Below are 13,097 nucleotides of genomic sequence, written 5' to 3' on the forward strand. Positions count from 1 at the left end.
ATAAATTGCTTGTATTGACGGGAGAACGACATACAACTTCGTCAAATCTGCCGGAAGTTCGATCTCACGACGAATATCCTAAAAATAACAATAAATAATATTACGATTACATATATTACTTTAAATTAAAATAAACAAACAAATCGTATCACTATTATGAATATACGATTAATTTATCTGTTCAATACGAGACCGGAGCTCGTGACGCACCTAACGGCACAGGTCGGCTGTAACAATTTACGTCGCCTAAAAAGGTATACCATGAATATGGAAAGATCAAACGGTATATTGTGTTTGTTTGTATAGAATCCTGTTTTATTGATATTACTAACGAAACATTATTATTATTGAACGTTGGTATTTTATAACACGAGATTGCCCGGTGGTTAGAACGCGTGCATCTTAACAGACGATTTCGGGTTCAAACCCAGACAAGCACCACTGAATTTCATGTGCTTAATTTGTGTTTATAATTAATCTTGTGGTCGGCGGTGAAGGAAAACATCGTAAGGAATCCACCAACCCACATTGGGGCAGCGTAGTGGAATATGCTCCAAACCTTTTCCTCGAAGGGAGAGGAGGCCTTAGCCCAGCAGTGGGAAATTTACATGCTGCTAATGTAACGGCATTATTTATATTTTTAGTTTTATTATTTATTTATATTGTAAAGGTTGGCGGAAGGATAAATGGACCATCTGTTGGTAAGTGGTTACCACCGCCCGTAGACTTTGAAATAAGAAGTATAAAAATTGTCATCACCAACCAGCAACAGCCTGGGGAACTAAGCTGTTAAGTCCCTTGTGCCTGTTACACTAGCTAAGTCACCCCTTCAAACTGGAACATAGCAATACAAAGTTTCGGCGCATGGCGGTAGAATATCTGATGAGTGGGGGGTACCTACCCAGACGGGCTTACACATACTCGTAGTCCTACCCCCATGCATATTAATGTATAATTCCTATTCAACATCTCCTATGAATATGCGCGAGTCGCGTTTCGTGACTGATACTATCCGCCTGTTCCAACGAGCGATTGTGCTGAAATTTAGCACAGAATTTCGGCGGTGACGACGTAATCAAGTCTATTAAATATTTCATTCAGATATCTCGCTTTACACAAGTTTGATTTTAATAATCTATATTGAAATCCAATCTGGTTTTTAGAGACTGATAATTTGTTGTATAAAAATTATTCTAAGAATGTGTGTGTAATAACAACCCACACTTATGGCATTGGCATTACTGTTAATGGCACACCGATTGTCAAAAGCCTTCTATGCATGAGAAGGGCTAATTCAGCCCAGTTTTAAGGACAAAAAGTACCCGAGTGCATGCAGTGTTCTGGCGATACCCACTGCACCCAAAAAGAGAATTTTAAAAGACCTGGCGTATCTCACCGATGGACTCAGACTTGACCACTATCAACGAGGCGACCTCCCTGGTTTATTGCACCCCCTACACCTTCGGTTAAGACAGGGATGATTCGTATACTAATTCGAGTATAAAATATAATATAGAATATTCAGAATACATACATATTTGTGATTGTTTTTTGCGCATTGCAAATAATAGAAAACAAAAAAAAATCTGCATCACAGATCAAATATAACTCTCAAGATAACGGAAAGAGGAGGTTAAGTCAAAACCTTCTCCTGGTCAGGTATTCGTTTTAATAACAAGATTCCGCAGATATTTTAACCGTTACCTATTAGTGTACCACAGGATTGTGTATATGATGGAGAAGCTTGGAGTTAGAACTCGTCGATGCTTATACAGGCAGGGCCGGATCTACCATATGGCTTTTTGGGCTTCAGCCCAGGGCCTCGTGGATTCAAGCGGGCCCCAGTCAAGTCAAAGTCAAAATTAGACGATAGTGCGAAAGAATCTACAACTTCATTAAATTAAACAGATCGTACGGTTAGCAGCGCTGCGAGTCCTGCAATTAATCAAACCCATTCGATTAATTTCATTCAAGTCTACGTTCAGATATGTCTTAGGTGGGCCCCTAAGTAGTGTTAGCCCAGGGCCCCCTAAACTTACGGTCCGGCCCTGTATACAGGACACATATATATAATTGTATGTGATATAAAATGAATGAAATATGTACAATATAGTATATATTATTCTAGGCAGGATATACAAAAATATAATTGTACTTTATTGACATACTCTATAACGAAATGGTGTAAAAGAGTAACTATTTAGTTTCTTGCCGGTTCTTCTTGTATTCAGTCGAAGTCTTACGATATAAATTTACTTATATAGAGAAGACTACAGGCTCCGACACATTAAACACTTTATGCGGTTGTTCTCGGTAGGCTGCAATCAAAACCGGCTGCAACTTTACATTCTTAGATAAACAGATCACTTCGCGTGGTTTTCGTCTTTTAGTGTATTTTTTCTAATATAAATACAAGAGGATTTAAATCTCAGCTCATTATATTATAGAAAATAAATTCAACCGACTCAATAAAATTGAATATAACTACTTAGGGCTCTGTGCAAGCCCGTGGGTACCATCCACATATCGAATCTCTACCTACAAACAGCAATACTCTTGTTCCAGTTTGAAGGGTGAGTGAGCCAGTGTAACTACAGGCACAATAGGGGTACATCTTAGCTCGCATTGATGATGTAAGGAATGGTTAATATTGCTTACAGCACCGATGTCTAAGGGCGGCGACACTAGTTTTTAATAAAACAAAATATGACACGTAGCTTTTTAAAGATTCTATATTAGTACAACACGGAGACCAAGGCCAAGTGATTAGATATTAGATAATAAAAAATATGAATATTAATTTAAAACAGTGTCAACGCTATAACGTCGTGTGGTTTCAGATTGGCAATACGGCCGCGACAGAGCGGGTCGAGGGTGCGCGGTCGGCGTGAAATAAACCATGAAATATACTTTACACGCAGCGATAACTGTCGTAATTCATTTTTTACGATTAATCAAAATAATAATACCGTTTTATTATCGCAGTCAATATTAACGTTCAAATGTAATTGTGTATTTATTCTGGTTCATTTTTAACATATTATAAATTAAAGACACCCCCAACGCGTCCGTCTCTTTGAACTACCGAACATATGACATATCTATCACATACGGTTTTCTGTAATAAACAGAGTAATTCATAAGGAAAGTTTAGATGTATAATTCAGTAGGATTTTTTGGAAATTGGATGAATTGGACGATAATTATCGGATGTGCTGAAAAAATCAAACCGACGGGGTTTATAACTAAATTGACAGAGGTATATTATTATATTTATTAGTATATATGTTTTAGGAGGTAATCTCGGACGGATAGCTAGTTACATACATGTGATCATTCGTATTTTAAATATGTAATACATATAATTCTCTTTCTCTTATCGTTTATTTTCAAGAATCGAATACTAATCGAGTAATTGTCCATTAGAAAAATGTTGTTTGTTAACCTTCAATGATATAATTATGTTCCGTTGATTTTTAAATAAAATAAATTACTTCTTACGTTTCTGCTCCGATCTCTTAATACAAGCTACAAACCCGAAATAAACATGATCAATACATCGATGGACGAATACACGCACACATTTACACAAGTTTTATTTACGATACATTTTACGTCAATCACAGATTATAAAACAAAAGGCAGAGCACACGAAACGGTGTGGTGTAGTTATTAACAATTTGTCAATACGTCAGTAATTAATAATTAAATTGACAGTTTTAACGTCGTTTTAAAAGACGCAAAACGGCAAGAAACTCGCAAGTTGCAAATAAACAGATTTACAATGCTGATGTTCACGATTAGTGTTCAGTCAGTCCTGTGATGTAACCCAAGCTTAAGCCCAGGCGTTTTTCCAAAAAGTATTCTTTTAATGAATATTAATATATTTCTTCTCGGTAGGATGTACATTCCGATCCGGTGGTAGCTTTACTTTAAATAGTTTGTTAAATGACGATTCAAAAATTCTTGTAAAATCCTAGTTGAATAAAGTAAACTTTGATTTTAATTTTTTGATTTAATTTAATAAAAAAAAAAAAATATCCCGCTGAGTTTCTTTCGCCGGTTCTTCTCAGGTCCGAGGTGCTAAATTCCGAACCGCTGGTAGATTTTTGACTATCAATAAGCAAGTGTAAACACTTCTATATTGAATAAAGATTTTTGACTTTGACTTTGACTTTGACTTTAGTCATCGTAAGAATTACAATTTTTTAAAATGGTAAATTGATTATATTTCCGGTAGTCTATTATATATGCGTATACATTTGCCCAAAAACGTTCTCTTTACCGCATGCAAGCGGAAGGCAAGGGTTCCAAGTATATTTTTATTTCTTGTATTAAAAGTAAGTATATCAGCATTCGATTTGGATACTGTATTCACTTTCATTGCTGCAGTAGGATGTTGTATTCGCTCCATCTAGTATTGAATGACACTATTGAACCTAGTGCAGGTTAAGACATTCGCTTAGCATATTCTATAGTCTACGATGTAAAGTTTATATGCTTTATATGCTTAGATATCAACTCACATGATCAATGAACATCCGGACCCAGGTCCCGAAGAATATCGCGCATATGACGCCGAGGAGGAGCAGCACCACTGCGGACGCCAACACGAACCCTGGACACAAGCACACATATTGTTAATCGGTGTTATCATGTAGAAAACGAAAAGCAAACAATAGAATTAAAAGAGTTTCTTGACGGTTCTTCTCGGTAGAACCTTCTTTCCGAACCGGTTTCCGAACATTTCTTTAAATTATACATTTCACAAGTAAATTTTTGGATAATTTTGAAGATTTCATGCATTCTATCCTCTGTTGAATTATGATCACCAAGAGTTGCAAAAGCTTCTTGTAGGCCTCTTTTTTCCTTTATTATAAAATGAAGGATTATAATCGCGTCCAGTGAAAGCATGGAAGCCAAGTAAACTTCTACAGGTTAGTTCGCCTAGATTTTCTTTTCTTTTTGTGACATCTATAGCTCTTTCATTATTACCAATTCTTATCTGCCTCCAGATATGCGAAGAGGTATTTTTCCACTTATGCATAGCACCAAGCATCATCACGAGTATATCGGTATCATGCACCTTTATTAACACGACTGAGAAACTATTATATCGTCTGCCTGGGTCTTAGAACCGACCTACGTGTTGCTTTTTTGGATATATGTATATCCTCCTGACACCTGAGCATTTACTGAAATCACTTGCAACTATGGCCGAATGTACTTTACAAAGCATTAAAATGTTTTTGTTGCGAAGGCCGAGACCTTGCCAGTTAAATAAAACATAAACTAAAGTTTTTCCCGAGTTTTCACTAAAACAAATGTTTCTTAATATTATTTGACGAGGACATTGAGCATATTTGTGTTTAGATATTTTTTGTCTTTTATAAAGGACTTTAGGTCATTAGGGCATATGTAGGTTAATTGTATAAATAAAACAAATTATTAAATTTGTTTTATTTATTTGTTCATATAATGACTATTTTTTTCGTATTCCTGACAGCAAACCTTTTCATTTAATAGCCATATCATGGGGGGGGATTACAAACAGTCCGTCCGCCATCTCGGGGAGGCCGCCATATTGGATTTGTAATGACGTTTCTTAGCTAGTCATGTATTGTCATCAGAACTCAGAGCGTGTGCAAAATTTCATCCTAATCGAAGACCGGGAAGTGGGTCAAATTAAGATTCCAAGATTTTCTTACATACATAGTTAGTTACGAGTGAAGCTAATAATAAAAGCGTGTTAAAAGTTACAGTTTATCGCAATTGAATGAAAACATAATCATTGTCTATCAACCGATTTCCTGTTCTACAAACGCAATCCAGTTGCGGTTCTTTCAAACTTGGATCTTAATATATTCGGGATGTTAAATAAATAAATATTGGACAACATCACATACATTACTCTGATCCCAATGTAAGTAGCTAAAGCACGTGTGTTATGGAAAATCAGAAGTAACGACGGTACCACATCCACCCAGACCCAAGACAACATAGAAAACTAATGAACTTTTTCTACATCGACTCGGCCGGGAATCGAACCCGGGACCTCGGAGTGGCGTACCAATGAAAACCGGTATACACACTACTCGACCACGGAGGTCGTCAATGTTATCGTAGTCGATATACATAAGTACAATTAGTCCTAAGTTACGATTAAGTTGAGGTTAATTATTGCGAGGAATAGTCGAAGTTGGATCAAAATAAAATCGTTTAATAAGTTTGAAAACTTCACAATTCAAGGGTGTTTGGCCGGATTTGAACTGGTAATCGTAGATTAATCAACGTATTCTGACCAATAAGTACATACTACACTGAATAAAATATGTTGGCAAATGTCTCTGGGTCATTCATGTATTATCTAAATTTGTTATAATATGTAACTGCGCCTCACCGCTAGTATTTGTATTCAAAACACGAAATTGTTTGTTTTTTTGTCTATTGTTAATTTAAAAAACAACTGTGCGAATGATACTGTCACGATGATCGCCGGCGTTTGACGTCACCGCAATATTTCTGTTTGAATAACACGACCGTGAAATGTCAATATGTGTCAGGCGATATTCACTCTTAAACTATATATTTTATAGGAAACACGTATCCAAATAGCTCACAGCCGTAAGTCGGTTGTCAACATTTCGCGAGTGAGATACGAAATGAAATCCTATATAATCGCACCGCGGAACTCGATCGTGGAATATCCGAATGTCACATGGGTCATGAGTCAGTGTCACCGTCATAATTATAACATTTGAAGAACACACTACGATATGACTTTCAGTTCAGCGTTATTAGTTTCAATTTTATTCGTGCAAAGATGAATTCTTGCCGGCTGCTCTCTTAGCTAAAGCTTACTTACTAAATACTACTTTAATATAGCCGAGATGGCCCAGTGGTTAGAACGCGTGCATCTTAACCGATGATTTCGGGTTCAAACCCAGGCAGGCACCACTGAATTTTCATGTGCTTAATTTGTGTTTATAATTCATCTCGTGCTCGGCGGTGAAGGAAAACATCGTGAGGAAACCTGCATGTGTCTAATTTCAACGAAATTCTGCCACATGTGTATTCCACCAACCCGCATTGGAGCAGCGTGGTGGAATATGCTCCATACCTTCTCCTCAACGGGAGAGGAGGCCTTAGCCCAGCAGTGGGAAATTTACAGGCTGATTATATTTATGTTTTATTATGTACTTTAATATATACTTATATTACAAATGCGAAAGTAACTCTGTCTGTCTGTCGCTCTCTCACTTTCATCCTGTGATCCGAATTTGACGAAATTTGGTATGAAAAAAACTTGAACTACAAGGAGGGACACTACTTTTTTGCCTAACATATGATATAACCAACCCCTAAAGCGGTATAGTATATATTGATTTTGAGTCCTACATACATGTTTCAATAATACTTATATACTAACTATACTAATATTATAAATTCGAAAGTAGCTCAGTCTGTCTATCTATAACGCATCGAACCCCAAGGAAGGACGTAGGCTACTTTTTACACCTAACACCTACAAACAAACTCGAGCAAAGCTGCTAGCGAAAACTAGTATTGTATATATAAGTTCCATTTAACGCACACCCGCGGTACCCCGATCCGCCGAGAGAGCGCGTTCGTAATTCAACATTATTATGTCAAATCGGCGACGCGTGTGCGCTTGCGCAAAGAGGAAACGACTTACATAACCTCTGGTCTGTAGATCACCGTATTCTTCTTTGTAGTACAAATATTACTTAACAAACTTTTCTTACTGAGATCAAATGCAAGTTGAATTACCTTTAATACGATTATCTGAAGGTTTTCTTAATAACTTGCATTGTTTGTTTGAATTCGAATTGCCTCCTATTATCATACAGAGTTGACATTTGACACGTTGATAACCTGACTGTACAATTGTACATCCAGTATTTCCTTCAGACGAGGACGCTACTCAACGGTCAACTGCATTTACACGATTCTGTATACAAAAGTGGATTTATAAAATAATTCCTTTTCGTTTATTTAGAATTTTAAGTAAAACGAAGTATTTTCCGGTATTAAGATACATTTTCCTTAGTCAAGGTAATAAAGTCTGCAATAAATTATACAGTTATTTTCATATAAAAAAAACCCATTAATAAAGCTTATTAATCTGTATAATATTATACCGATGACTAGCTGAACTAGCGGCTTTACTCGCGCAAAGATTATGAAACTTTATATTATACTAGTTTCCCCCTGCTTTGCTCGAGTTTTAGCGGTTGGTTGTCAGGTATTATTCACACAGTATTTCTATAAATAATAGCCGATGTTTTATCCTGATGTATGAACTATATTATTATAAAGTTTCATTAAAATCCATTCAATAGTTTTTACGTTAAAGAGTAACAAACATACACACATACTTTCGCCGTTATAATATCAGTAAGGATTCACCTGATTGGTCGAAAATTCAAATATATTATTTAATTTACCGAAAAGTTAAAGTATAAACAGTTTTATGTATGTGATAAAAAATAACCTTCGGCCTCTCCGGGACTCAAACTATCTCCACGCCAAATTTCATCTAAATCGGTTCAGCGGCTTAATCGTGACGAGGTAACAGACTTACTTTCGCATTTATAAGTAGTGATAGGTAATTTTGGAGTCGGTACACATTGCTATTCATTCCGGATATGAATGACATTTAGAAAAACAGTAATTTCTGAATTTCTTCCGTTTCACAAATACAAATAGTTTAACATTAAATCCAATCTTATAATAAAAAAAAAATCAAATATTCTAATTAAATAAAACATATATATATTTCTAAAACTACTCAAACAACTTTCCTCGAGATATACAATTCAAGGAATGAACATAATTTATGGCTACAGTATCACGTCGATCTATTGATTGCGAAATGAGCTGCTAGGTATTTTGCAACGATTCAGCGAGCGATAGCGCTGCGAACGTTTAAGACGGAATAGATATGCCTCATTAAGGATTACATTTGTACTCTTTATTGTGTGCCGCATAACACATAGCCTGACCCAAAGGCTGGAGAAAAGACACATAAACAGCCTTGAATGGGCGTGACGTCATTAGTCGAATTCTAAATTTACTAGGCTTTGGACCTGTCTGGTTAGGTTACTACTCATCAGATGTTCTACTTCGGAGTAATAGTATTGTTAGTGAGCCAGTGTAACTACAGGCACAAGGGACATAACATCTCAGCTCCAAAGGCCGGTGGCGCATTGGCGATGCAAGGCAAGGAATGGTTAATATTTCTCACAAGTACCCATTATTTCGTCCGACTTCCTATATCATTGAAAAATCAATACCAATGATAGAGATGTATTTTGTAATGTCTAACTGAAAATACTAAATCAATGTACGTAAAACTTATATCAACACGATGCTTGGTATGACTTACATGATATATATAAACAATACTTCGGCCGCTTTAAATTTAGTTTATTAACGTGACGAGCGTGAAATTCAAGTTTTTATATTATATAAAATAAAATATATAAAAAGAAATATGTGCTAATCCATATTTCACGCACTCACACACACAAACGCACACACACACTACTCTTGTGCTTCTTGATTGTGATGTGTACAGTGAAGAGTATTTTGATTTGATTTCGTTCGAACGCACGCACACCTTCATACACACACATGTAAAAACATACGTCGCATACAATTTTAATTTCATTATTATTTCTCTTATTGGGTTTAAATATATGTTTATATATTTATCGCATATATGACGTAAACTGTGAACGAAATCTTTTCATAAATTACAAGAAGATTCTCAACACTGTACGTTAGAATAGTAATTATTCGATTGCAAAATGTTGACATTTGCAGCCTTATGAGCGCGTAGCGTGTGTTTAGTTAAACACAGTTCTCTCTTTCTAACGCCATTGTTATGGCATTCGAGGGAAGAAGACAGCATTGTTTAACTTTTAAGTAACATTAACGCAATCTAAGTTCCTCGCGTTAATATCAATGATTATAACAATATTACGAACAGTGACTTTCAGGGTAGATTGAGTGGTTTATAAAACACTGTCATAATATCCCCTTTATGTAGAACGAACTCTGCCAAAATACTTTCTGGTAAGACTATTGACAATTATAATAAACATTGCAGTAATGTCTATTATATAAAATATTTAACGTGAATCTGTTTAAGTTCTTAGGGGCCTTGAATAACTCTATTTGTTATTAATATTCTTTGTTTTTTTTTTTGTTTTGTTGCTCTCCAAAATACTAATAAAAAACGTAATTTGATATACTTTGATAAACTATTAATTACTTTTTCTCATTAGATTCACTCCGTGTTTTAATGTAACAGTGGAAACTTTTGGCTCATGTAACACTTATTTTGGTATCAAATGTTTGTTTATCATACTATGCAGTATATTTCCGAAAAATGGCCATTTTATTTTTTAACTTTAAGTTTGATAAATATTTTAAAAAACTTCAATGTCATTCATACGCGCCATTTTTTTAAAGACAGCATTGGATCCAGACGAGCACACATAACAGGCATAATGTATCAGATCTGTTCGTTCAAAAAGGCGCCCCTACACGTTTATTTATCGGTGTGTATTAACATCAGCGACGCCAAAACTTACAAGATCTCTCATAAAACGTGTGACGACTAATGTCAGTAGAAAAATATCAAAATCATACAAATTTGCTTCATCAGATTACATTTGTAATAATAATAAATATAATAAATACTGGACAACATCACGTACATTACTCTGATCCCAATGTGAGTAGCTAAAGCACTTGTGTTATGGAAAATCAGAAGTAACGACGGTACCACAAACACCCAGACCCGAGAGAACATAGAAAACTAATGAACTTTTTCTATCGACTCGGCCGGGAATCGAACCCGGGACCTCAGAGTGGCGTACTCATGAAAACCGGTGTACATACTACTTGTCGTTGGGTCGTTTATACAACTTAACGTGACGGCGCCTTCGTGAGTGAACAGCTGTACATGCCTTCCAAGTAAAATAGTGTTCAATTCAATTCTACTCAATACACGGTCACTGTATATGTACACTAAATTATACAAACTTTAATATAGTGTAATCTCTAATTTATTATAGACGCAGCTGTTTTTAATTAATGGCAAATTAAAGTAACAGCCTTTTAATATCCCACTGCTGAACAAACGACCCCCCTCCCTCCCCTTTTGAGGAGAAGGTTTGGAGGTTACTCCAAATAATATTTATTTTTATTTATGACTACATAGTATAAAAGAAATTTCTTCCCGCTGTCTGTCTGTAATATTGTATACTTAGATCTTTAAAACTACACAACGGAATATATATATAATATTTATAAATAGAGTGATTCAAGAGGAAGGTTTATATGTACATATGATACATTTTTCTTCGCTCACATTGCAACACACGCAAACGAGATAGATCAAAATAATGTACTACAGTATTGTACACCTTAAAAAGATCTATCGACATTGTACCCGTGCGAAGCCGGGGCGAATCGGATCGGAAGTTTGTATATATAGAGAAAAGAGAATTACTTATTGTAACCTTAACAGGAACAAACGTTTTCACCGAGAAGTGTTGCCAGTCGCCACTAGTATTTTTCCAGGCGAAGGCACAAATAAAAAAAACCATTACGCAAGTGACACGCGCACGGCTGCGCTAACATCAAGTTCTCGGAACCGGTTCAATTCAGCCAAGGGAACATTTATCGGTAAATGGATCGGAACTTTATACGATGCAGATATTTATACTAATGTGCAGAAATTAGTGTAACATTACACTGTCATAGTGTATTAGTCATAGACTGCCTCGTTAGGGTAAATAGCTCGTAATTCGATTTGCCATCAACCTTGGACATTTTAAGAGAATAAGCCCCCAATATACAAATAAATAGTGTAGGCTTTAAGGCTGTAGAGCTGTACCAAATTTAAGTTTGATATCATATGCCGTAGTTGTGATAGGACTGTACAATCTCGTTAATTACAAATATCACTTTTTAATGACGTGAGCCCACCTGGGTAGGTTATTCATAATCTATCTAACATTTCCTGTTTGAGCAATACTTAAATATTGTTGTTCTGGTTTGAAGGGTGAGTGAGCTCGTGTAACTACAGGCATGGGTGTAATATCTTAGCTCCCAAGATTGGTGCATGAGCGTTTGTAAGGAATGGCTAATTTCTATGTGTAATGGTTAACGTCTAGGTTCCATTGTAACATTATTGACTATATTTTCAACAATATTTTTTATTAATTATATTTTAATAATTATATATAGTCAAGTCAAAAATCTTTATTCAATATGGAAGTGATTGCACTTGCTTATCGATAGTCATAAATCCAGCACCGGTTCGTAAACTAACACCTCGGACCCGAGAAGAACCGGCGAAAGAAACATTTCATGTTTTCATGTACAATATAAGTATATAAAGTAAGTATATTGCAATTCTTATTAATAAACATTTTCTAATCTTGATATAAAATTTAAAGTATTATTCTCCTTATTTTTTCTTATTTATAAATATTAAAATTATATTCAAATTCATTTTTCCATCAAGAAATAATGTAGATATGTGTTTAATCATAAGTCAAACGCTTGCAGCCCCTCTTACTGATCAAACACGCTCGCACAATGTTTTAGCGTGATCTGTTGAAAATAGACAAACATGCTCAGGTGTGTGCGGAGAGAGATAGCATTGCATCAACTATATATTTATTTGTAAGGATATATTTATAATATTTGTAAGCGGACGAGGAAGTGGCTATAGACACTGGCGCCAATTGTAACTATTTGTTACAACACCAATGCGCCACCAACCTCGGGAGCTTGGGAACAGAGACATTATGCTCTTCATCTGAATAAGTGATGATTATTTCGTTAGGTCGTCTGATGGCAACTGGTCACGGCCTCACATGACATGGTACTGTAAGAAATATTAGCTTACATGACCAATGCACCACCAACCTTGGGTGCTTGTTAATGTATCTTGTACCTTGTACTAAAACACTCACCCTTCAAACCGATACGCAACGACAGTATGTATTGGCGTTTGGTGATGGATTAGCTGACGAGTGGGTGGTACCTACCCA

General features: G+C 35.7%; 1 protein-coding gene across 2 annotated transcripts in view; it reads right to left on the reverse strand.

Annotated features, from left to right (window-relative positions):
- The window catches only part of LOC113391628 (scavenger receptor class B member 1), a 92,551-nt gene that overhangs the window by 26,292 nt on the left and 53,162 nt on the right, over positions 1-13,097 (reverse strand). For both annotated transcript variants that reach the window (XM_026627654.2, XM_026627655.2), the window contains one exon: positions 4,527-4,618. In XM_026627654.2, the coding sequence (XP_026483439.1) occupies positions 4,527-4,618 (92 nt within the window). The remainder of the gene's footprint in view (positions 1-4,526; positions 4,619-13,097) is intronic.

The sequence above is a fragment of the Vanessa tameamea genome, chromosome 30 (genome assembly GCF_037043105.1).
Source record: "Vanessa tameamea isolate UH-Manoa-2023 chromosome 30, ilVanTame1 primary haplotype, whole genome shotgun sequence".
Taxonomy (NCBI): domain Eukaryota; kingdom Metazoa; phylum Arthropoda; class Insecta; order Lepidoptera; family Nymphalidae; genus Vanessa; species Vanessa tameamea.